The sequence below is a fragment of the Lissotriton vulgaris genome, chromosome 1_1 (assembly GCF_964263255.1).
Source record: "Lissotriton vulgaris chromosome 1_1, aLisVul1.2, whole genome shotgun sequence".
In the NCBI taxonomy this organism is placed as follows: domain Eukaryota; kingdom Metazoa; phylum Chordata; class Amphibia; order Caudata; family Salamandridae; genus Lissotriton; species Lissotriton vulgaris.
This window is the reverse complement of record NC_141685.1, coordinates 951300764-951327440: the sequence shown is the minus strand read 5'-3', so window position 1 is coordinate 951327440 and position 26677 is coordinate 951300764. Positions and strand designations below refer to the sequence as shown.

Sequence of the window (26677 nt, the reverse complement as noted above, 5' to 3'; positions counted from 1 at the left end):
AAATACATTCAGAGGTGCAGCGCAAGAAGACACATGATGCCTAAAACATTCAGAGGTGCAGCGCAGGGAAGAAAGACACATGATGCATAAAAATACATTCAGAGGTGTAAGACAAGGGAAACACATGATGCATAAACCTACACATTCAGCGGTGTTCAGGACAGAGCACATGATGCAATAAAATACATTCAGGGGTGCAGCGCAAGAAGACACATGATGCCTAAAACATTCAGAGGTGCAGCGCAGGGAAAAGGAAGACACATGATGCATAAAAATACATTCAGAGGTGCACAACAACTCAATAGCGCAAAAACACACAGTAGGCAGTTACCATCCTAGAAAAAAGCAGATAACCACATTGCGCGCAACTTACATAAGCCACCACCTGTGGCAGTCCCTAGGCCAACTTTCCTTGTTGGGGCTAAGACGCCCTGAGTCTCAATGTCAGGGGGCGCTGCCATGCAGCGCCAGTCTCAAAAAACGAAAACCTAAACGTAGCAGCTGGCACTAAGTGCTGCGCAGCTGTGAAGGCCTGGCACCACTGTGCCCTCTCTGTCCCACACAGGGACTCTCTCCTGAAATTGCGCCTAAACGGTGCAGCTGCCCACTAATTGCTGGGCAGCTGGAGAACTTCAAAACTGCGGCAAGGGCTCTCACTGGCCCTAAACAAACTGCGCCGCAGGGGTTGGAGCCACACAGGCTCTAAAAACGCTGGTCACCCCTAGAGCCTCACTGGACTCTCAAAACGTTGGAGCGACCCACTGCCAACCGGGGCCGCCCTTGGTTGGAGTCCCCCCTCTGGGGGACTCGAGATACTGCAAATGCCCCTCGATCCTCTCAGGCTCGCAAAACAAGTGGGGGGCCTGGAGCCTTCTTGGGGCTCCAAATAATCCAAACTGGCCAAAAGAAATGCCCCCCTGAAGCCCTCGTTGCTTCATACTAGCAACGAGCGCGAGATCGCGCTACTGCGGGTGGAGGGCGCGGACACCGACAATGTGTCCTGGCGCCCCTCCCTTCTCCTCTTCACCACTCACTCCCCGGTTCAGATGACTCCTGCGCCGGCGGACAGATCGGCACCTGCGGGGCTCCCTCCTTCCTTACGGGAGCTTCGCGCTGCTACCAGCGGCCTCAGCCTCTGTTTCCGCACTTCACCCGGGCCGGCAGAATCCCCGGTCTCCCTCGGCACACGGTAGACCGGAAGGCCAATCTCCAATCAGGGCGCGGCTCTCCTAACGAGCTCCTCGTGACGCGGCAACTTCTTCCCGGGGCCCGCCGATCCCAGCGCGGCTCTCCGGGACCCGCCTCCAACAGCGGCCCAATCAGTGCGCGGCCTCACAGGGCGAGCCTCTCAGGCCCGCCAATCACAGCGCGGCATCTCCGGCGGCCATGAAACACAGCTCGGGCCGCGGCGGTAAACCAAGGGGCATAACGAGAGGTGGGCACCCTCGCTACTAAAATGAAATATACCAGCAAAGCGGGCACTCGCAGCGGGGCATATAAACGGGAGAATACCCGTACCTAAAAATAAAGTGCACACGAAGCACTCGGAAGGGAGCACCAAGGGCAGGAGCGCTTCCCACATGGGATAACCACAGCGCCCTGCCAGAAATCAGGGTAAAAGCGCCCAAGCCCAAAAATAAGGCACAGGAAGGCTGTAATGAAGCCTTGGCAAAACCAAAGCCAACCAAAAAGGTATCAGCAGTCCTGGAGATCAAAGGATGGAGCAACAGAGCTCCCAGCAAGGAAAAGGCAGCTTCTCCATGCTGCAAAAGGTCCCAGAGATTCCCAGGGGGCAAAACCAAGTCCCCCCCCATCAGCCCAGCAAGGCAGAGGGGTCCCCCAGGAGTCCAGGAAAGTCCATCAGAGGTCCAGGGGCTGGGCAGGGCCCAGGGGTTCCCCTGAGCCCCAGCAGCAGCATGCCCCTGGCAGATTCAAGTTAGAAACAAGAACATGGGGAGGCGCTAGGGGGCGCACAGCGAGATGGCTGCCTGAGCTGCAGCTCCGCCGGGCGATCGGTAACTTTGGTGGATCTCGCCGGTTTCGCCCCGGCCGCCGGCTCCCCGAGCACCTCAGCGGATGGGGGAAGTGCTGTAGCACTAAATGCAGTGGAGAAAGGCCCCCGGCGGACATGGATTGCTCCTTAATTAGACGGTGACAACAGCGGAATGTCCAAGTGCCTGACAAGATGGCCGCAGCTGGGGGACATAGGCACAGCGACGATGGAGCAGGCAGTCATCGATCGACCATACATGCTCGCCGCAGCATTTCGAAGGTAGGGTCTTGAAGTCTGGCCCTTCCGCTGCCGCTGCACTATCCTTTGTCGCGCTGCAGAGCACCAGGGACCCCCGTAATAGCGCCGAAGCGAATGCCTGACAAGATGGCGGCCGCCTCTCAGAAAACGCGGGCATAGCCGACCCCTCTCCGGACCCAGGGAATGTGCCGAGACCTTGATGGCGGTCCGGTGCAACAGAGAAGGTGACTGCAATCTGCAAAGTACCCAGCGTGGAGGGCAGAACTGACCGCAGGCACAGGAGGTGGCATGTACACACGCCTGCCGGATGAATGGCGATGGCTGGTGGCAACGCACGTTGAGAGTGGCGGACAGTCTGCGCTCGTCTGTGCTGCCTGCTGCACTACGGGAGCTCGCCCTTGCTCCAGGAACCTGTCGACATCGCTGCCCTGCCCCTTCAGCCCACGAGAGCACGGTGCTTTTCTTCTGTGGCGCCCAGGTCAGTGGCTGACAGAGTAGCGAGGGCTGACTAGCGACCACGTGCGTGGCTGCCCCTCTCGGCTCGGCGCACACAGACCCCGGCATTGCTAGTCCACCAAGGCGGGAGCGGAGGGTTGCAGCCTGTCATGCATTTGTGCCTGCGGGGAAGGCATACCTACTGCGATGGCTGCCTAGAGGTACCGCATGCGGAGGGAGAGTGAAGTGCCTACTGCGACTACACGCCACCTGGGGGGTCGGTAAGGCCCGAGAACTCATCTACACAGCGAGCTACCACACCGGATTGCACATTCTGCACGGCTGAGTGGCCACTGGCCGACTGCGTTGAGGGGGTTTGCTGGACAGCGGAGCAATCAGCGATCAGCCGGCGTTCGGCCAAATCACCTCACACCCAGGAGAGTGTCACCTTCACCCTTTACGTAAAGCGGTGGGACGTTCTTTTCAACAGCGAGCATCCCACGGGTGGGGATCACCACGGCGTCAGCGACCAGAATTACGAGGGCATCGGGGCAGTTTCCCCGCCCGCCATCATGGGCAAGCCGGACAAACACCAACAGAAGCTGTCCTTTGAGGCCAAAAAAACGCAGAAGTCCACTGACGAGGTGGTGGAGGATGAGGCAGGACCTGCGCCCAATAACAACATAGAAAAGATCCTACTGGCGATTCAATCGAACCTGCAGGACATTAATGGCAAGCTGGATAACTTAACTTGCAGAATGGACAGCATGGCGGCACGGCAGGAAAAGCATGGCGAGCGACTGGATGAGGCCGAAACACGCATCTCCGCGGTCGAAGATGAGGCGCGAGCCTCCACCTCAAAATGCGCGGATATGGAACGGCTCCTGGAGGTGATCAGGGCGAAGGAGGAGGATTTGGAGGCGCGCTCGAGGCGCAACAACGTACGGATCGCGGGCCTGCCGGAGTCCACCAACACAGGACGAATGGAGACCTACGTGGAAACGCTATGCAAAGACCTGTTCGGGGCTGAGGCCCTATCGCCCCTCTTCATCGTGGAGCGTGCACATAGATCACTGGCCCCGAAACCTCCACCCGGCGCCACGCCAAGACCGATTGTAGCGCGAATCCTCAACTACCGCGACAGGGACACGATCCTTCGGCTAGCGAGAGAAAAAGGGAAGATCCAGCATCAAGGGAACTCCTTGGAATTTTATCCTGACCACACAGTTGCGGTCCAGCAGGCCCGGAAAGAATACACCGCAGTGAAGGCCAAATTGCGTGATTTGAACATTGTATATTCCATGATGTATCCGGCGCGCCTAAGGGTGGTATGGAAAGAGAAAGCGACTGTACTGACGTCACCGAAGGCAGCGCAAGAATTTGTCAAGAAGGTGCAACGGGAGATGAGAGACAACTCGCAAAATGAACAACGCCGTGACTCTGACTAAAGGCATGGGGTTGATTCTTGGTCTGCCACTGGTGAGTTTATTGTTCTGTCCAAAAGCATGCGTTTTAGCATGGGCACTGTTGTCCGAACTTGGCTGGCCTGCATGATCCTGTTCTCCTGTGTGAACGATTGTGGTGTTGGTACAACATAAACTGCGTGTTTGGATGGAGAGGGCCCACTGGAGCTCGGAGACTGCTGTTCGATAATGCGGGATACTGCTAACTTTGGTTTGTGAATGCCCCGCGATCCATGCACTCTTGATGGCACGGTATTGGCCAACACTGACATGCGATACTGGTACCATATGGCGTTTACTCTATGCAGACTAGTTCACGTATAGCGGACAACTGCCCCTTGTGTGATGTACTCTGCTCACTATGCGCGAACTTTGGGACGCCTCAATCACTGACTGCCAGCGGTCTCCGATGCAATATGTGTGGCGATCAGTACAAGTGGGAGGCGAAGGGTTCTGCTCTTTGCTGTTTAAATGATGTAACTGCATTGGGGTCGCACTGTTCCAGGCATGTTGCTCAACCAGTGGCTCTGTTGATGGTTATTCGGGGGGTGGGGGGGGGGGGGGGGGGGGGGGGGTCGGCGAGTATTCACCTAAACTGCGTTTCATACAGCTTCTTTAGCATCGCCCACACCTGTACACCGGGTGGAGAGTTGTGCCCCTGGCGGACCTCTATAAGGGTATAACCCAGTAAGAGTTTGGTTCTGGGCACTGTATTTATGGTTGTGAAAGTTACAGATTGGTGCACTGGATGGGAATGGCTTCGGCAGGTTGGGGTTGCTGGAGTGGGTGGGTTCAGGGGGGGCGGGTTGTTTGGATGTACTGTTAGACCGACAGAGTATGAAGTGTCTTTTCGTGCTGGTTCCCCGTTAGTCCTGGCTACTGCTGTGCCAAATGGGACTCCTAAAGGTGAGGAGCTGGCAATACCTATGCAATTGATTGGAAGTATGCGGTCATGCCTTATGTCACTCAAATTTGATGGGGACCAGGGAGGCGGGTAGACGCAGCTTAAACGTTCTCACATGGAACATTAGAGGTTTCTCACAGCCACGTAAAATACGGCAGATATTTGCCAGCCTGACAAGGTGGAATGTGGACATAGCATTCCTACAGGAATCTCACCTGGCCCCGCACTCACACGCACAGCTGGGGTCAAGGTGGGCGGAAGAGGTTTACAGGGCCTCGTACTCTTCTTACTCTAGAGGGGTGATCATTTTGGTAAAACGGGGGGTGGGATTCGAGACTCGCACTGTAACACAGGACCCATCAGGTAGATTTTTGCTGGTATCAGGTACATTGAGAGGACAGAAAGTGACGTTGTTGAATGTGTATGGTTTTAACACAGACGCCCCGGACTTCTTCCGGGAGGTGTGGGGACACTTGCAGAAGCACAATAGCACGCACATATTATGTGGGGGTGATTGGAACGTGACCCTACGTGACGGTTTGGACCGATCAGCTAACTCCGTAGAACAACACAAACAGTCACGCATACTGGTGGGACACATGATGAAAGACTTGGGTTTGGAGGATCTTTGGAGGTTGAGGAACACTGACGCAGCTGGGGCCACGCACATTACGGCTTCCCACAACAGCTGGTCCAGGCTGGATTACTGGCTGGGCACCAAAGACCTGGCGCTATGGGTGCGGCACCTGCAGGTGCTCCCTCGCACACTTTCAGACCACAATCCCGTCCTCTTGCAATTAGACATTCCAAGATACACACCCCCTCCCTTCCAATGGCGCTTTAACTCGCGTGCTCTAAATGACGCGGTTTACGCAGACACGATCAAAAAGGCGATTAAGGATTACTTTGACCTTAATGCCCCATCGACTGATGACCCTTGCGTCCTTTGGGAGGCATTCAAGGCCACGCTAAGAGGGGTCTGTATTAGCACCACAGCGGGGGTTCTGAAGGATATTAGAGCCCAGATACGCAGATGCGAACAGCAGATGAGACCTGGAATCCCTATATGAGTCCACTCAGGATGTCCTACACCTAGCTAAACTCCGGGAAGTACACACAGAGCACGCAGACTTTCTCGACTCCGAAATGAAATATTTGAACCGTACGCATGTGGCTAGAGCCTTTGGGGAAGGAGGTAGACCGGGGGTTTTTTTAGCTCAGAAAATATGTACAGGTCGCGGTCCTACTGCGATACTTAGGGTGAAGAACGGGGAGGGAGACACACAGACCCATGCTGCAGACATATTGAAATGCTTTGTTAATTCTTTTGGGTCCCTCTACAAGTCCCAGCCCACTGCTCCGGCTGCTGACACCTATGAATACCTGCACGATGTGGCGATCGGATGGCTGTCAGATGCGCATAGGGAATACTTAGCAAGGCCTATCACGGCGGATGAGGTAACTGAGATCATAGGCTCACTTCCGAATGGCAAGGCGCCTGGCCCGGATGGGTTTACCTCGGAATTTTACAAACAATATGCAGACGTCCTAGCGCCACACTTAGTGGATATGTATGGCACCTCCTTTGAGAAAGCGGTGCTCCCCCCCACACTACGCGAAGCTATGATTATCGCTCTCCTGAAACCATCTAAAAATCCGGAGGAGTGCGACTCGTACCGGCCGCTGTCATTAATAAACGTGGATTCGAAAATTCTTGCGAAGCTTATAGCCAAGCGGCTGTCACCACTGATGACAAGTCTGGTCCTGCCGGACCAATCTGGCTTTGTGCCCTCAAGATCAACAGCACATAACACCAGGACTCTATTTGCACTCTCGCACTACCTGCAACCGTCGGTCAAAGCAGTAGCGGTCATGCTAGACGCGGCAAAAGCATTTGACTCCATTGAATGGCGGTATATGATCACTGTCCTCAATAGAATGGGGTTTCCTAAGCGATTTGTGCAATGGGTCTCCCTGCTTTACACGCAACCACGTGCCAGGGTCAGAATCAATGGATACGTTTCGGATCAATTTGCAATTGAGCGAGGGACGAGGCAAGGCTGCCCGCTCTCGCCTCTATTATTCGCGTTAGCACTGGAACCCCTGGCATGTCTGATACGGCAGAACTACAAGGATTCGGCACTGCACTTCATAGCCAGGCCGCTTCACATATCATTGTATGCGGACGACATGTTACTGTATGTCCGGGACCCTGAGACTCACTTGAACGCCCTACTCCGGGAATACATCAGATTCGGGGGGCACTCGGGTCTGGCCATAAATTGGTCCAAATCCTCTATAATACCCCTCACTGACACCACTTCCCCCTTTGTAGTGGATTTTCCGCTAGAGTGGCAACAGGACCCGATCAGATACCTAGGGGTCATGTACCATAGAGATCCGGATGAGGTGCTTAGGGCGAACTACGGTGTGGTACTCTCGAAGCTGGAGGACAGTATAAAACGTTGGATACATCTGCCCCTTTCGCTAGCCGACAGGATAGCGGTTGTTAAAATGAACATACTGCCCAAGCTACTATACCTGTTTAATAACATTCCAATCACACCACCGCAGGCTATATTCCGTCAAATAAACTCCCTGGTGAGGACCTTGATTTGGGCGGGTAAACAGGCCCGTGTGGATCTGCGGACTCTTACACTTCCACTTGCACGGGGCGGCTTCGGGGTACCTGATTTCCTCCTATACTACCTATGCGCGCAGGCTCAATACGCGGCGTATTGGTACCATGGAGTTCCATACCTCACTCACACCGCTATAGAGGAGAGCGACGCACACCCTATTCCCCTCACAGCAATAATCTCACACACCCGCCCCCCGCTACATGCTAGGGATATCAACACAGTGGACGCTACGGTCAAAGCCTGGCATAGACTGGGGCACCTGGCACACAAGACCCCACTATATGCACCGGCCATGATGCTACACCACCATCAGGAGCTCTCAGTAACTGGGGAAAGCGTTGGAATGTCCCTACTGACCAGAGCCGGTATTGATAGGATGGGGGACGTGTTTCAGGGAGGCGAATTCGTAGGCCTCGACAAACTGGGTTATGTTCACAACCAAACATCCATGTTTCGCTTCACATATTTCAGACTCACTAGAGCCCTGAGGGAGCACTACCCTACGTTCCCTTCGGAGCCGGAATGCCTTGCACCACTGCAACTATTGATCACAACTAACGATTTATCACACCTGGTGTCTAGGCTTTATTCAGCTACACAATCGGAACTAGATGGGCATGAATTGAAGGCAAAGGGGCGGTGGGATGCACTACTCGACACACCATTATCTGATGAAGAATGGGCTAGCGCCTGCGCCCTGACACAGATACTTACACCCAACGGTAATCTGAGGATAATTCACTTTAAATTCCTTCACCAAATTTATTACACACCAGCGAAACTGCTAAAATTCGGGTTTCAGGAGGAGGACAGATGTAAAAGGTGTAACCAGGAGGGTGCGGGCTTTGCACATTTGGCGTGGGACTGCGCCAAGGTAGAGAGTTACTGGGTGGAGGTAACTACCACATTGTCTGTTATGCTGGAGGAGGAGGTACACTGTACACCCAAAGTCTGCTTGCTGGGGATAGTACCACAGTTCAGGGCTTTGAAGCGGAAGTTCTGTGCGGTAGCGTTATTATTAGCTAAGAGACAAGTGGCACAATGCTGGCACAGTTGTAAAGTGCCGAAGTTAAAAACATGGTTGCATGACATGTCCACCTGTCGCGACAAGCTACAAACTTATGAAGAGTTGTTACCAGCAAAGACGAGACCAAAAAATATGTGGGTTTATTTAGAGGATTATCTTGCTTCCCTACAGGATGATGAGGAACTTCAACCCTTGGACTGAATGGGTTGAACGACTGAATGGGTAATCACGGGGCAGGTGCAGGATGACGGCGGGAAGAGGGGGGACCTATGAATGCCACCACAACTGCCATGTAGCACGATGAGGTTACACTGTACAGTCTGAGTTGGGGTATGTTGTTATATTGTTCTTGTTATCAAAAGAGAAAATGTGAGACTCAGTTCTATTACCAGCTATTAGCCATACATACGATAAACTACAGTATTCTGCGTCATATGTAACATTCACTCACAATGTTGGTTAATGGTATTAACGTAGCGAGCCGGCCCCAGGGTTGTAGGCTCATGCTGTGTTAACTGCTTTGTTTTCAATAAAGGTCTTACGCAAAAATAAAAAAATAAAAATAAAAAAAACAAGAACATTTTGGAAGGGGACACAGCCCCTTCTTATACACAGAAAAGTCTTTGAAGTCTTTGTGTAGGCAGAGTGTGAACCAGCTAGAATTGGTTATAGGGAAGTCCTGTCAGTATCGGGGACAGAGGTGACAGTCGCCCAGCGGGGGGTGGAGCCAGCATTGTGGTTTGGCAGGCACAGCCCTTCACTATCAGGTGCCATCTTCTCCCACTTCCCTGGCAGCAGATGCTGCCTTTCATCCATGGGCTGACTCAGACAACCGCCTGGGCTCTCCAGCCCCTGTCACCCTTAAACCAGACAGTCAATCCACAAGCAGGCCCAGGCACTCCTGACCCAGGCTCACCAGCCAATCACACGCCAGACACAAATTACACAAATATGCCAACTTCTAAAAGTGGCACTTCTAGACTAGACACAGTCATGCCGCATATACCATTTCGCAGCATTCAGTATCACAAGTTCTCTCATACCAAACTCGCCCCTGCACTCCCCACACATCAGGAACTACCATGGGCATACATATTCCCCATTCATTCCTATGGGAGGGCAGGTCACTCACCACACATACACAGAGAGCTCAAGCACTTTACACTGTACCACAGTGAAAAAGTGCGCAGAGGCCTAAAATCACCACTACCAGGTTCCAGAAACAGGCTAGGAAAAAGCAAAAAGTCTCTGGGTGAACCTGCCTAAAGGGCCGGGTCCAACACAACCCCCTTCCAGCCAAAACGCAGGGTAGACCAATCACTCCACTGATGGGCTTCCTTGCTTTGGGCGACAAAACACAGACACGGACCCGCACAGCAGGTACACCTTCCGGTTCTATGCCACTCTGAACCCACCTGGTTACCTCCAAACAATAACTCTCTGACACAACTAGGATACCCCACTGGTACTCACTAGTCATCCACAGCCAAGACCAGGCCATAGGCCATCCAAATCACAGGTCCTAACCAATCCACAGAGCGGGGGGTAGTAACCCCTGGCACAAAATAGCCATTCTCCACTCTCTCTCTGTGTAGCTACAACTACCACTGATCCTTCAACATAGGGACCATACCCTCAGGCTGACCAGAGGTCACGGGCAAGAATGCCCCACCCTACCTCTACTTCTGGGTTTCCGCACCCTCACAGAGAAGCACTCACCAGAACACAATTCTCCTACCAGTTCAGGACCTCACTCCATCACTGGTCTACCATCTGGAAACTATTTCACTTCTGAGGTACAAAGCGCACAGCACAGTTCCTCTTCAAGCAGGTGGGGGGACACAGCACACAGCAAAGTCCCCTTTCCTCTACCTTAGTGGAACAACAAACTGCAGGTGAGCCCCAGAACACACAGCAAGGGCAGCCCCCTCAGTCTCTTCAGCTGATCCACTTTGGCAGAGATTCCTCTTGACCTAGAATTTTCCTAATCTCCCAACCTAAGATCTAAACCCTCAGGTTGCACTGGGGTCAGAAGTAAGGACACCGTTCCTCTGCACCCCCTTCCAGTTCCATGACTACAGGCCCAGTATGTCTCAGGCTAGACAGAGCAGACACCAGCGGCGTATCAGCGACACACTCTCCTCCAGTACTCCCTATCACAGGGTAATTCTCAGTATGTCCCAGGCTATACAGAGCACACGCCAGCGACGTATCAGTGACACACTTTCCTTCAGTACTCCTTCCAAGTCAGGCCACAACCCCAACCTGGCTTTCCCCCCTCCTCGGGGAACGACCTCCAGAGGCCCCACAAATAGTCAAGCACTCTAGACGGTCAAATGCTCAGCGAGCCAGGACTTCTGCACCCTCCACTAGGAGCGGTACTGCCCAACACTAGGACCGCCGGAGTTCTGGTTACAGACACTCCCCGTCCTCTAGACACAGGAAGATCCTCCTCAAATGACCTATGTACAGCTTAGGCCCCTGACCTGGCGCTCCCTTAGGGAACCCTCCAGGCCCTGAGATAGGGTTTCAGGCCAACGTGGGACACACCGTCCCACACTCACTCCGCCTCCACTGAGACAGGGCGTGAGCCCCTACACCCCTACCATACTACTGGGACCTAGCTGGGTTACACATGAACCTCTTCCCCTTCACAGGATCATCAGATACACAAGCCACTCCTTTTAGAATCACTCCCTAATGCCTCTGCAAGACATCCAGCACACCGCCAGACATCCACCTTCTTGTCCAGTTCCTCTGCAGGACCTCCTGCACACCACCAGAGGTACACGTGCAAGCTCCTTGAAAAAAAACTCACACCAACTCCTCCAGTTCAACACCCCACTCATTCACACACAACCCCCCCCCCCCTCTCGGACTGGTAAGGCAGTTTCTACCACCCCTGATTCCTCAACCTGACCACACGTGACACAGGTACCAAACTCTGGGAGCAGGGGCGGGGAACAAATGTACCGGACACTATTAAGCTGCCGCCACTGGATCCTACCACACTGGGGATTCCAGACACACACACTACACTCAGGGAACAACCATCCTCCTGAGCTAGCTGTAGGAGAGTAGGGTCTGCAATCCTATGATCACCCCATATTTTTGCTTTTTGCTTCACTGGTTTACGACTTCTCTGGCTGTGGGCCTGCTAATCAGACCCACAGCCTTGCTGTTCTCTCACTAAATTGACACGTGTACCTTAGGTGCATTTACCAATTGGTACTGGGCCACCTTATCAGACCCTGTAACTCAGGACATAGGTGTACCCAGGGCCTACCAGGGGCTGCAGCATGTATTATGCCACCCCTGGCTGGCCATCTAAATCTGACACAACTGGCTGCAGGACAGCTGGGGCAAGGTGGTGTAAACACCCTTTGCTTTAGATATAGTATACCTATATCTAACCCTAAAATGGACACACAGATTCCTATCAGTCACTCCTATGGCAGGCCTTGACAATCCTGAAGGCAGAGTGCTTGGAATCGTGTGAGATGGTGCTCTGGCATGAGCTGAGCCCGTTTGCAGCTTGCGGAACCAAGTCCTAATAGCTGTTCCATGATAACGCATACCATATACTCTTAAGTGCATTACAATCCTCACGGTTAAATGCTAACTCTGGTATCGCTTTATCAAAACATGTCGAGTAAGGTGTCATACGAATTGGAATACTAACCCCTCGCCAATTCTGGCGACGGGGTTAGCATTCACCCTTCTATAGGGACACGACATGTATGTAACTGTGAACCCCGGTTAAAGTTAACTCAAGCCTCAGCATCACAAAATGGATGCTGCCACCACAGACACAAGTCTGACCCCCTGCAGCTGGGAGTCCTTCCAGCGAGGGGAGCTTGGACAAAGGGTTTCCTGTCAGGGGCGTTGCTAGCACCATCCCAGACAGGGTTTTGTGTATCCTGGGTAGGCAGGGCTTTAGAGGAAGGTGACTGCAAGTGGCACCCCGGTGCCCACTATGCATCTGCCGGCTAGAACCAGTTCCAGGGGCACACCAGCCCCTGAGCTGGGGAAAGTCCGGCATGGGAGAGGGGTGTAACCACCCCCTTCCTGGTCCCACCCATGGGCAGGACCTAGTCGCGTGCCAGCCCCTTTTCCTAGTATAAAGATAGGAGCGGGCCCCCTTCCAAATTAGATCATCTTTGAATCCTGAAACTACTTTCTACGAAAGGAACTCTCGATTTCTTCTCAAGATTTCTCCCTTGTGACTAAGGAGTAGTCACCCTGCATCCGCAGGCACCATCCAAGAACACTGCGGTTTGCTGCACTTCCTTCCTCCGGAATCCGACTGACCAGCAGGACGAGACCCGGCTTCCCTGGCACCTCTGACCTCTACCCACATCGTCAGCTCAGCTGAGATCCGTGGGTGCAACGAGACCTCGAGGGACCGGCCATCTTCAAGACTGCACGACTCTTGCCCAGCACGACCGCCGAGGGATCCTCGAGTGAGTGCTTTGGGGTCCGAGAAGCCCCAACCCTGAGCAGCTCCAGCACCGAAGTTCAGCCCTCCAGCATCGACCAGATCTGCGTGGGGCCCTTCTGCTTTTTCCTGCTCACCGCGTTGTCTAGCTACTAGCCCGCTGGCTTGTGGCCTTCCCGACGACGACCGACGACATCAACACTGCTGGTCTGGTTGCTCCAGACTGGCCCTTGCTCCCTTCCAAAAGAGGAGCACCCCGGACCCTCCTGGTCCACTCCAGACGCCATTTTGAGTCCACCGCGTGGGCTTGAATTTGCCAAGACTTGTTGCCCCAATCCTGGGTCCAGCGACGTCGACAGCAGCAACCATCGTGGGACAGCTCGCACCTCCATCCTGGCCGCCGACAACGCCTCCTGGTCCGTGAGACTGCAGAGCCCAGCGTCGCCCACTCACCTGGTCGAGGTGACTCCACCCGGTGCCATCCTGGTGCCCATCTAATCACTGGCTAGTGATTCAGAACTTGGTCCCCTCTGCTTACAGGTGTCTTCCATCTTCGATCCAGGCTTGGATCCACCGAACAATCTTCACTGGTCGCCTGCCAGCAACTTCTTCTTTCAGGCTCCATAGACTGCAACAAGGATTCCCGACGTCTTTTCAGACCTATGCAGCTGCAGCCCCTGGGCTAGGTAACTTCGGCATTTCGGTGCCCCAGCATAGCCTCACTATACAAGGGTCCAGATCCTTTTTCGTTTTCAGCCTAACTAGTCGGGTTCGCCCGAGAACACTAACTTTGTAAATTCTAGTATCCATAGACTTTGTCCCGCATCCCGCGTGAGAGTGCACACTCTGCACCCTAGGCCTCCTGCTAGTAATCTGAAGGTTCAGTAGTCCAGTCCTAGCGATTCCAAAGCCTATTAGTCCAGTACTTACCTGCTAGTAATTTCGCATTCCACTTTTGTAGTATATGGTTTTCCGTGCCCCTCGGGCACTTGTGTAAATTGTGCAACTTAAAGTATTTTCGTAAGAGTTTTGTTGTGTGCTAAGTACCCTGTCCTCATAAAGAGTACAGGGCTGTTGTGATCTAAATAAATACACTGTTTATTTTCATAACACTTGTGTGGTGTCCTTTCACTTGGTGTTCAAGGGGTATATGTGATGGTATAACAGCTGGCTTAACACGCCCTCTAGAGTTTAGCCCGAAGACTGCTCGTATCCACGCTACTAGGATAGCTGGTCTATAAGGTTGACTTACAACCAAAAATCAATAAGGGTTGTCTGGACTGATACATAGTGATCACTAGAATAGTGAGCACTGCATATCAGGCCAACTTCTCACACTAGCCATTTCTCCTCCACACCCCTTCTCTCTCCTATCTACCCCCACACACACATGGGGACAGGAACAGGGATTGGGCACTGGACCCAGCAAGGGATTCCTAAGCTATGGGAACCTCCCCCTCTACTGGCGTCCAGCCCTGTCACTTTCTCTCATCTGCCACTAAACATAAAGCGCAGAAACACATTTGAAGATGACACTCTTGAGGAAAAACAAAAATCAAAAACAATAATCCCAAACATGTGACTATCTGAAAAAAATTGCAGAGTTTTGTTAATGTTAACTGTCATTTATTGAGCGCTCGTACGCCCGGAGGCTTCATGGCGCTGTAGGAAGGAACAGGGCGCGTCAGTCGTTTGATAGAAGGAAGCAGCTCAATGATGTGCCTGAGAAAAGAGCCAGGTCTTCAGAAGATGTCTGAAACTAAGGAGATTGTCACTTAGTTTTAGATGAGGGGGGAGAGAGTTCCAGAAGGCAGCTGCAAGATGGTCAAAGCAGCTGCCTCCGAGACGTTTCCTTTTGTACGGAGGAACAATCAAAAGGGATTTATGGGTGGACCGGAGATAGCGGGGGGGCTGTATCTTTGGAATAGATCTCTAATGAATTGGGGGCCAATGTCATGTAGGGATTTGAATAAAATGCAGCCCACTTTAAAGGCCACGCGTTGCTCTACCGGCAACCAGTGTAAATGTTTCAAGCCAGGTCTGACTGATTGCCTTCTGGGGATGTTCAGAAGAAGTCTGGCTGCTTGATTCTGAACCAACTGGAGGCGTCTCAGCTCTCCTTTTTGGAGCCCAAGATAGAGACTATTGGAGAAGTCCAATCTGGATAGGACCAAGGAAATAACGATCTGAGTGAGAGCGGCAGTAGAAAAAAAACATGCAATTTTTTTGATTTTTTTCAGCTGGAAAAAACTGGAGGATACAACTGCTCCCACCTGTTTTTTCAAAGAAAGGTCTTCACTGATGTAGATGCCCAGGCTTTTGACCGAGGGTGACTTAGATGGAGGGGCACCCATGCAGGAGGGCCAGAAGCTGGGATTCCAACTATGTATACTCTGTCCAGGCAAGACCAGTTCGGTCTTGCCTGGGTTAAGTTTCAGATGATTGCAGCTCATCCAACTCAGAATGTGGGACATGGTGTTTTGAAATTCTACCACAGAGTCCTTGGTGTTAAGAGGAAAGATGAGCTGCAAATCATCTGCATAGTTGAAGGTGGTTACCTTAGCGCTTCTGAGGGAAAACAAAAGGGGACGCAGGTACAAATTAAAAAGCAGGGGAGACAGCGAAGAGACTTGAGGCACTCCACAGTTGGTGGATATGGTAGGAGCTGTAAAAGTGCCCAGTCTAACCGATTGAGTTCGGCCAGAGATGAACGAGCGGATCCATGTCATGTAGCCAGTTGTCGCTGTGGCACTGCGCAAACACAAGTCCAAATCCGCACCGCTGACCAACAATGTTAGAACTGGCTATTTCTGGTAGGCTAAGGCTGACGCCAAAGGCAGGCAGAAACCACCATTCTAGTCAGGGCAAGAGAGTCACACGCCAAGATAACCCGTGCTCACCCCCTGGTAGCTTGTCACGAGCAGTAAGGCTAAACTCGGAGGCAATGTGTAAAGCATTTGCGCCAGCACACAACAGCAACAACATACTAGGCACACCACAAAAGAGACTCCACACAAGGTTATTATAAAATAACTTTTGTATTGTAAAAACACATCAGATAGGATCACACAAAATACATAGTGCCAACGGGCACGGGCAATATTCACAAGGGATTATTTACAAGACAGGGCCACATGGGCCACTGTCATAATCAACACTTCCAGAAATAGAAATACTTGTCAGAAATTAGAATAAAAGAATATAAAATCACTGTAGCACAAAGTAACAGTTATAAATCACAACCAGTAACTACTGGTAACAGGTACCAGGACCTCACTAGGACCACCTTTACTAAAAAGAACAACCACCTAAGTATCACACAGAATTTAGGGGTCTAGGAAAGAACACATTACCCATGATGCATAAATATACATTCAGAGGAGTAGTAAAGGGAAACACATGATGCATAAACCTACACATTCAGCGGTGTTAAGAATAAGGCACATGATGCATCACAAATACATTCAGAGGTGCAGCGCAAGAAGACACATGATGCCTAAAACATTCAGAGGTGCAGCGCAGGGAAGAAAGACACATGATGCATAAAAATACATTCAGAGGTGTATTACAAGGGAAACACATGATGCATAAACCTACACATTCAGCTGTGTTCAGGACAGAGCACATGATGCCTAAAACATTCAGAGGTGCAGCGCAGGGAAAAGGAAGACACATGATGCATAAAAATACATTCAGAGGTGCACAACAACTCAATAGCGCAAAAACACACAGTAGGCACTTACCATCCTAGACATAGCAGATAACCACATTGCGCACAACTTACATAAGCCACCACCTGTGGCAGTCCCTAGGCCAACTGGCCTTGTTGGGGCTAAGACGCCCTGAGTCTCAATGTCAGAGGGCGCTGCCATTCAGCGCCAGTCTCAAGAAAAGAAAGCCTAAACGTAGCAGCTGGCACTAAGTGCTGCGCAGCTGTGAAGGCCTGGCACCACTGTGCCCTCTCTGTCCCACACAGGGACTCTCTCCTGAAATTGCGCCTAAACGGTGCAGCTGCCCACTAATTGCTGGGCAGCTTGAGAACTTCAAAATTGCGGCAAGGGCTCTCACCTGCCCTAAATAAACTGCGCTGCAGGGGTTGGAGCCACACAGGCTCTAAAAACGCTGGTCACCCCTAGAGCCTCACTGGACTCTCAAAACGTTGGAGCGACCCACTTCCAACCGGGGCCGCCCTTGGTTGGAGTCCCCCCCTCTGGGGGACTCGAGATACAGCAAATGCCCCTCGAGCCTCTCAGGCTCGCAAAACAAGTGGGGCGCCTGGAGCCTTCTTGGGGCTCCAAATAATCCAAACTGGCCAAAAGAAATGCCCCCCTGAAGCCCTCGTGGCTTCATACTAGCAACGAGCGCGAGCTACTGCGGGGGGAGGGCGCGGACACCGACAATGTGTCACGGCGCCCCTCCCTTCTCCTCTTCACCACTCACTCCCCGGTTCAGATGACTCCTGCGCCGGCGGACAGCGCGGCACCTGCGGGGCTCCCTCCTTCCTTACGGGAGATTCGCGCTGCTGCCAGCGGCCTCAGCCTCCGTTTCCCGCACTTCACCCGGGCCGGCAGAATCCCCGATCTCCCTCGGCACACGGGAGACCGGAAGGCCGATCTCCAATCAGGGCGCGGCTCTCCTAACGAGCCCCTCGTGACGCGGCAACTTATTCCCGGGGCCCGCCAATCCCAGCGCGGCTCTCCGGGACCCGCCTCCAACAGCGGCCCAATCAGTGCGCGGCCTCACAGGGCGAGCCTCCCAGGCCCGCCAATCACAGCGCGGCATCTCCGGCGGCCATGAAACACAGCTCAAGCCGCGGCGGTGAACCAAGGGGCATAACGAGGGGTGGGCACCCTCGCTACTAAAATGAAATATACCAGCGAGGCGGGCACTCGCAGCGGGGCATATAAACGGGAGAATACCCGTACCTAAAAATAAAGTGCACACAAAGCACTCGGAAGGGCGCACCAAGGGCAGGAGTGCTTCCCACACGGGATAACCACAGCGCCCTCCCAGAAATCAGGGTAAAAGCGCCCAAGCCCAAAAATAAGGCGCAGGAAGGCTGTAATGAAGCCTTGGCAAAACCAAAGCCAACCAAAAAGGTATCAGCAGTCCTGGAGATCAAAGGATGGAGCAACAGAGCTCCCAGCAAGGAAAATGCAGCTTCTCCATGCTGTAAAAGGTCCCAGAGATTCCCAGGGGGCAAAGCCAAGTCCCCCCCCATCAGCCCAGCAAGGCAGAGGGGTCCCCCAGGAGTCCAGGAAAGTCCATCAGAGGTCCAGGGGCTGGTCAGGGCCCAGGGATTCCCCTGAGCCCCAGCAGCAGCATGCCCCTGGCAGATTCAAGTTAGAAACAAGAACATTTTGGAAGGGGACACAGCCCCTTCTTATACACAGAAAAGTCTTTAAAGTCTTTGTGTAGGCAGAGTGAGAACCAGCTAGAACTGGTTATAGGGAAGTCCTGTTAGTATCAGGGACAGAGGTGACAGTCGCCCAGCGGGGGTGGAGCCAGCATTGTGGTTTTGCAGGCACAGCCCTTCACTATCAGGTGCCATCTCCTCCCACTTCCCTGGCAGCAGATGCTGTCTTTCATCCATGGGCTGACTCAGACAACCTCCTGGGCTCTCCAGCCCCTGTCACCCTCAAACCAGACAGTCAATCCACAAGCAGGCCCAGGCACTCCTGACCCAGGCTCACCAGCCAATCACACGCCAGACACAAATTACACAAATATGCCAACTTCTAAAAGTGGCACTTCTAGACTAGACACAGTCATGCCGCATATACCATTTTGCAGCATTCAGTATCACGAGTTCTCTCATACCAAACTCGCCCCTGCACTCCCCACACATCAGGAACTACCAAGGGCATACATATTCCCCATTCATTCCTATGGGAGGGCAGGTCACTCACCACACATACACAAAGAGCTTAAGCACGTTACACTGTACCACAGTGAAAAAGTGCGCAGAGGCCTAAAATCACCACCATCAGGTTCCAGAAACAGGCTAGGAAAAAGCAAAAAGTCTCGGGGTGAACCTGCCTAAAGGGCCGGGTCCAACAGACGCACATATGCAAATCAAATCTCTTGACCCTATTCCTCATAGGAACAGTCCAGGCAGAACTGCCAAGCCAGGAACTCCCTGGACGGGAAACAAGCATCCTAGGTCCGGTTTCGGGACATCAACCCTCATCAGCCAGTCTAGCTTGAATCCAGTGGCACTGTGAGCCCGGGACCCACGTCTGGGCATACCAGCCGCACTTAATGCGAGAAAGCAAAAGATACACAGATGATGTGCGGAATGCAGAGCAAATCAAACATTCACCCCCATTCAAGAGATCTGGGTTAAATCCATTGTTCTTTTGCTCACCATGTTTACGTGAGTCCCATGCTCGCTATGCCAGCAGAGTCAAGCTAGCCTGGCTGATGAGGGGGTTTACCCCGAAACCGGCCCCAGGATACTTGTTCCTGGTCCAGGGAGGACCTTGCCTAGCAGTTTGTCTGGACTGTTATCATGGGGAACAGGGTCAAGACTGATTTTCATATGGCTGGGTCTAAACTGGAATGGTGTGTCATGCAAAAAACAAAAAGTTAACCCAGATCTGTTACTGGGGGTGAATGTTTGATTAATTCAGCATTCCGTCCATCATCTGTTCTTTTTGCATTTGTCGTCCTAAGTGGGAAGGTTATGCACCGGCGTGGGTCCTGTGCTTGCTACGCCATCAGAGTCAAGCTAGCCTGACTGATGAGGAGTGTTACACCGAAACCAGTCCCAGGATTCTTGTTTCTGATCCAGGGAGGACATGTCCTCGCAGTTTGAGATGGACTGTTCCCATGGGGAACAGGGTCAAGACTCCTTTGCATGTGGCTGGGTCTAAACTGGAATGACGTGGCTTACAAAAAAAACTATGGATTTAACCCAGATCTGTGAAGGGGGGTTAATGTTTGATTAATTCAGCATTCCGTCCATCCTCTTTTCTTCTTGCATCTGTTTTTTAAATTGACATTTTTTTCATTATCTTGTTCTAATCGACTTCTGTTCGGTTCAATTTATAGATAGGGAACATACTAAAATATTCTTTCTGTCGTACTCATTTTAGAAGAAAACAATTCTGAGACGCTCTGTTGGACTCTTCCTTTTTGCACTAATTCATGAACTGTTCTTCCTTTTTGGGATCAAAGTGTCATCCTAAATGTTTTAGATCACAGTTTTGTCACTAAAAGTTTCCAGCGGTAATGCACTGTTGAAATGGAACATCGTCATTTTGGGTGCAGTTAAGTATTAACTATGTGTAACCCCTGTCAGTCCAGATACCTGAGGGGATTTTCGACAGGAATGGCATGTTTTCAAAATCTATTATTATTTTGCTAAATGTTTGATAGATTTTTTAATGAAAAAGAAATGTTTTTTATATATCCAGCTCCCTCATATCTTGGGCGTAGCGTTGCCTCTCCGATTTTCTTCAGTTAAAGCAAATTAGTTTTTGGACATTAGAGAGGCAACACACAAGGTAAAGTTAACAAATAATCAGATTCACAGTTTTCATCAAGAAATTTCCTATTGTTTAGATTCTTTGTTCTTTGCACACAAACCGAAGCGTGGACAATGAGTTTTGCCCAAAAATAAAGCTTTATCATGACTGCAATATATCAAGATGTATGCCGATGTTACATCCCTGAAGAAACTCTATTTTGGGCGAAATGTGTTGGCTGTGCTTCTGTTTACGTGTGAAGAAGAATAAAGAATTCAAACAAAAATATCTCTTGATCAACACGGTCAGTCTGATTATTTGTTACCTTTACTTTCTTTGTTGCCTCTCTAATGTTAAAAAAAATATCTTTATGTTGGGTTATCTTGTAGCTAACCTATAGTGGTGGGCAGCAAGTGGACATATTTTGTGGAACTTACAGGTGGTGTGGAACAGTGGTCCTTAGCTACCTTCTGTCTTCTTACAAAACAAAATAGATGCTTCATTAGATCCAAAATGTTGCTTGTCACATAATCAGTGGGTAGGATATTTTATATTGATTGAAGGCTTATTAGTGATTTTAAGTCTAAAGATCTGAGACTTATGTAACTTACTGTGATGTCTCTCTAGAATAATTCTGATGGAGATGGAGTCACAGGATGATGCCTGGCCATTCCTTGAGCCTGTTAACCCCAGGCTAGTTCCAGGGTACCGAAAGGTCATCAAGAAGCCTATGGATTTCTCCACCATGAGAGAGAAGCTGCTGACTGGCGGGTGAGTTAAGCACACATTGTTATAAAGTGCAAGCTTAGGTTGAAAGAAAGTGCCATATGGTGCAGATAACACTGAGTCCTTCCGACTTAAACATAATACTATTACACACAATCGCACACAGACACTCAACCACTTTTTTGGCTCAGTTGCTGACCAGAGTCAGCCATGTGGAGATGATAATGGGCTTGATAGTGAATAGTTTGCCCCATAATACGATGATGAAAATGTATATGTGCACCTGCAAGATACCAATGGACTGGACACCTCACCCCATACTGGGTTGGTCTCCCCTCCTCATCGGATTAGCAATTTAGGAAAACACAACTTTTACCATAGTCCTCCGAAGAGTTGCTGAATTACTTTACCTGCACCTCCCCATAATGGAAATAAAAGCTAATGTTCTTGCTGAGTTCCTTCTGTCTAGCCAGGCACCCATCGAACCTCTGTCTGTCCTTCAACAAGACCCTCACTGACTCACTATTGGGTACCTGAGCTGAACCATCTTTTGGCTTTCAATCGGCAAATGTCTTGTAGCATCTCATCTTCAGGCAACTCTTTTTTTTTTTATTATTATTTTCTTTACTCCTGCACCTAACCCGTGTGAGTTTGATCATGCATGCATCCACCTGTAGATTGAATCTTAATGTCTTTCAGACTTCTCCCCCAGAGTCCAAATGAATGGAGATGTTCAGGATATTTTTTTTTCCCCCGGCCTGCATTGCCTCGAAATTGGTCAATGCCAGCTTGCTCCTGAAATATTACACGCCATGCGCTCTGAGATATGGTTGATGAGATCTTACCGGTGATATCAGAAGACTTTCGGACTTCCTTGGACCAAGCTGTTCAGGATGGCTGGGATGCACCAAAGTTTGTCAATCAAGTTATTGTGAGAACTGGTTGAATAACTCAACAAATTAAGAAAATCAAAACATTTAGAAAACTATTTTAAATATATACAACGGTAGCTCGCATTGCTAAATTATTTTCATAGAGCAAATTTCAAATCCAAACGATGTGTTAACTGCATTATGCATTACAAACCTAATTCAGGAAATTATTTTTTGCCCTATATACATCATTGACTGCACAAATCTTTAAATGGCAGAGTCTTCTTGTGTACTCGTATCCACCTTATATAGCTAGAGTGCAACACTAATTAATGCTTCATTCCAATGAGCTTGCCTAATTGGACAGTCCATCTAGTCCTTAGTTTCTCATAGTTTCTCATATGCATAAAAAAGAATAAAACATGCTCTTTATGTTTTTTTAGCCAATATGAGTTATATATTTTAGACCGAGGTTAAACCATAATGGAATTACAGGAGCACTCTGCTATAATTTCAATATAGATTTGATAACATTATTTTCTGACTTTTAAAGTGTCCCCAGAACTTACGTCTTCTACTCCTGGAGCTTTCACTGATGCTCCGGAAGGGAGCTATAGAAAGAGTTCCTCCTCGTCAACAGGGGAAGGGGGTTTTACTCCCGTTTTTTCCATGGTGCGGAGAAAAGAGAAGAAATGGAGGCCAATACTAGACTTAAGAAGCAGTCGTTTCGCATGGTTACCATTCAAGAGGTGCTGCAACTTCTCAACGCAAACGACTGCATGGTGTCCTTAGACGCCTATTTTCACGTCCCTATCCACCGCAATCACAAAAAGTTCCTGAGTTTTGCTGTGGAGGGCAGGCTCTACCAATTTCGGGTCCTGCCTTTCGAACTCAAATAGGTGCCACGCATTTTTACGAAATGTCTTTCTCCAGAGGCACCTTATCTCAGACAGCAACACCATCAAGTCTTTCCATATCTGGACGACTGGCTCGTCAAAGCACCCTCTCTACAAGGTGCGACCAGGTCTTCCGATGCCTGTCTACAGCTTTTTGATCGCATGGGGCTCACTCTCAATCAGGACCAGTCAATCCTCCAGCCTTCCCAGCGTATAACTTTCCTAGGTGCTACTCTTGAGACAACCCAGAAGAAAGCTTTTACCTCACAAGAACGACAAATCTGAAAGAGACACGTTAGTGATAGATTCCTTACCTTAGAATATCCCCAGGCGTCAGACTGGATCCGGAAACTTTTGCGTAGCAGTACCCTTGTGCGTCGGTAGGCGTCCGTCGTGGGCGCCGTGATGACGTCGTCGGACTACTTAGACGCCGCCTCCGCATGCTGACGTCAATTCTTCTTTTTTCCGCGCAAGCCAGCGCAGATCTGGAAAGAGCAGTTACCCAAGTCAATTTTTGACTAACTTTTTGGATCAGTTTTTGATCATTTCTCGTAGTCTAACGACTCCGATCGGTGCCGTAGGGATGCCCGGATTTAAGAACTGTGAGGAGTGCGACCACACGATGTCGGTCACGGACCCTCACCGCCTGTGCCTAACTTGTCTAGGTGTCGACCACGACGACGAGGCCTGCCCCGACTGTCGGGCCCTCTCGAGGAAAGCCAGGCGGGAGCGGTCCCGCTGGCAGCTCGAACTCCGGCAGTCAGCCCCGCGCCGAGTGAGGTCCCGGTCCCACGGGAGGTCGAGGGACAGGTCGCGGGGACGGAGCCGTGTCAGCTCCGGGAGTCGGCACCACTCCTCTGGCTCGAAGTCGTCGGGTAAGAAGCACAAGAAGTTGAAGAGACGTCATCGCTCTTCTGACTCCCCCCGACGCTCGCGCGATGCGGCCAGGGGTTCGGGTGACACCGCCCACGCGGCTCCTTCGGAGTCGCGGGCGTCTCGTCCCGCCCCACACCCTCCGGTCCCTGGGCAGGACGCGACGCCGGAGGAGATTGAGCGCTTCCTCATGGCCATGAGGTCCCTTTCTCCTCCGACGGGTTCCACGGCGCCTTCGGGCCCAGCGGACCCGTCTAGGGGCCTTAGCGGGTCGGGTGCTTTGGCCCCGACGCTGTCGGGTGCTTTGGCCCCGACGCTGTCGGGTGCTTTGGCCCCGACGCTGTCGGGTGCTTTGGCCCCGACGCCGTCGGGTGCTTCGGCCCAGACGCCGCCGGCGCCTTCGGGCCCGGCGCCTTCGGGCCCCACGATCCCGACACCGCCGGTGCCTTCGGGCCCTGCGCCGCAAGGAACAGCGGCGCCTTCGGGCCCGATGCTGCGGGATGCCGCTGGCCCTTCCTCGGGCTCTGGATCGTGACCGGTGGACCTTACGACCCCCCCAGCGTCGGTCCGTGAGGTGGTTGGAGATTTCCACTTCTACGAACCGAACCCATTCAATTACAACCCTGAGTCTCAGGAGATGGGTGAAGAGGAGGATTGGGAGGGGTCTGAGGACCCTCTGACCAAGGAGTGTCAGTCTCATGAGGACTGGGCAGGAGACCTTGGGGAGGCCAGTGGCCTGGACACCTCTCCAGCCACTGGTTTTGTCTCTCCTCCTACCGTGGCTTCGGAGGAGAGGGCTACCTATGGTGTGGTGTTGACGAGGGCTGCCAAGGCCTTGGGCCTTGAGCTCCGAGTCGCGGCCGTGAGGACTAACCTCCTCACAGAGGTCCTTAAACCGCAGTCATGCTCGGCTAAGCCTCTGCTGCCCTTTAATGAGGCCTTGCCAACAGCCGAACATGGTGGACGTGAGCTAGGATCGCTCTGTCCACGTTTCCCTTAAAATCCTGAAAATCATCCTGTAGCAGTGGGGCTTGGCCCCTACCCCCTCGCCTGCAACCTACCGACTTATGATCTGCATTGCCGATGACCGATCGGCGGCGCTGGGAACCTTGAAACGCGACGCCTAACAAAGACGCCACACACAGGAAGGGAGGCCTACAACCAACGAGGTGACCGCGGCCCACAGTACGCTGGAAGGCGGCCCGGAAGTGACCCGTGCCCGGCTGTGTGGTGGTCCTTGTGTACGGCGGAACGGCGCAACGTGCTCCGGAGCCACCGGAACGGCGCCAATAGCCCTACTACGGGTGCTGCACTCGATGGGGGGAGGACCAGGCATCGGAGCTTGCTGGGGGCCTCCGGAGCTCCGGGATAATTGACGTCCGAGCCCAGGAAACCGGCGAGGTTTAGGGCGGACGGGACCGCGGACGACGCCCGACACTCAGTGTTGCGCACTACCGAGGGGCACATCCTGAGGGACGACTGCCTGATCAAGGCAGGAGCCAGGCTTGCTGGTGAGTCCAGATGGGGCAGAACAAGAGGCTATAGACGGGGCCCGGCGCTTGGAAGTGAACCACGGGGCCCCCTCGGTTTCGGTGGGCGACGATGGCTCTGGCAATGGTCGGGCTCATGATAACATGCTGGGAGGACATTTACAAGAACGAGTCAGGAATATAGTCTGTGAGGCATTAGCCGGAGTGACGGGCTTTCCCTGGCACAAAAGTATTAAAGCGGCAGCGCCAAGTGGACTATGACAGCGGTGCTCCCCCGAGGGCGCTGAGTGCTACTACGGAGCCACTGAGACATAGGAGGAGGTGCGCCACGATTCATAGTCGGAGGGGGCCGGTCACCGGGCTGCTGCTGGAACGGCCCCGACATTGAGCAGCCCTGCCTCTGATCTATCACGACCCGAACGTTCTGATGCAGGGGGCTTATCGCCTCGCGCCCTATGCTACTCTCCCATCGCACCGGATGACAATCACAGGCCCACCCATTGTCTTAGGTTAACGGGATCACGGCAACGCTGCTACCCTCCCCAGTGAAGGGGACGAAACGCCGGTCCTGGCTTCAGCAGTGCCTAGAGTCTCTAACCGGGCAGAATAACGAGGCATCAGACCACTCACAGGGCGCCCAGTTGAACGGCGCCACACGTAACTGACCCGACCCGGTGGTGAGTGACCGGAGGTGACAGAGGAGGGTGGACAGGACGACTGCATATCACCCACGGAGAGCGCTGAGGAGGTGCAAAATGGGCAGGAACAGAAACCCCCGTGGTGGCACGCAGGCCTCTGGCTCGGACGATCCCCTGGCTTCTTCCACCGAGGACGTGATCCCGCCTACGGGAACTACCACTCAGGAGGCCAAGCTAGACCTCATACTATCGGAGATCAGGGCACCCAGAGAGGCACTTGAAATTCGGATGGACTCAATGTCAACAGGCCTGTCACTACTCAAAGACGACCATAAGAAACTAGCAGAAAAAGTGTCAGAGCAGAAACGTACGCTTGCCGATTTGATACCCCAACAGACGGAACACTCCACAAGACTAGAAAACCTGGAGAAGCAAATGCAAAACCTGAGCGATAGGGTCGACGACGCGGAAGGGCGCTCGAGACGAAACAATGTACGCATCTTGGGCGTGCCGGAACGCAGCGAAGGGACTAATCCGACCCGTTTTGTGGAGG

At 52.1% G+C, this 26677-nt stretch overlaps 1 protein-coding gene across 8 annotated transcripts in view; it reads left to right on the top strand.

Annotated features, from left to right (window-relative positions):
• BAZ2A (bromodomain adjacent to zinc finger domain 2A) overlaps window positions 1–26677 on the top strand; it is a 1275716-nt gene that overhangs the window by 1222640 nt on the left and 26399 nt on the right. For all 8 annotated transcript variants that reach the window (XM_086959424.1, XM_086959462.1, XM_086959400.1 and 5 more), the window contains one exon: window positions 21257–21400. In XM_086959424.1, coding sequence (XP_086815550.1) covers window positions 21257–21400 — 144 coding nt within the window. The remainder of the gene's footprint in view (window positions 1–21256; window positions 21401–26677) is intronic.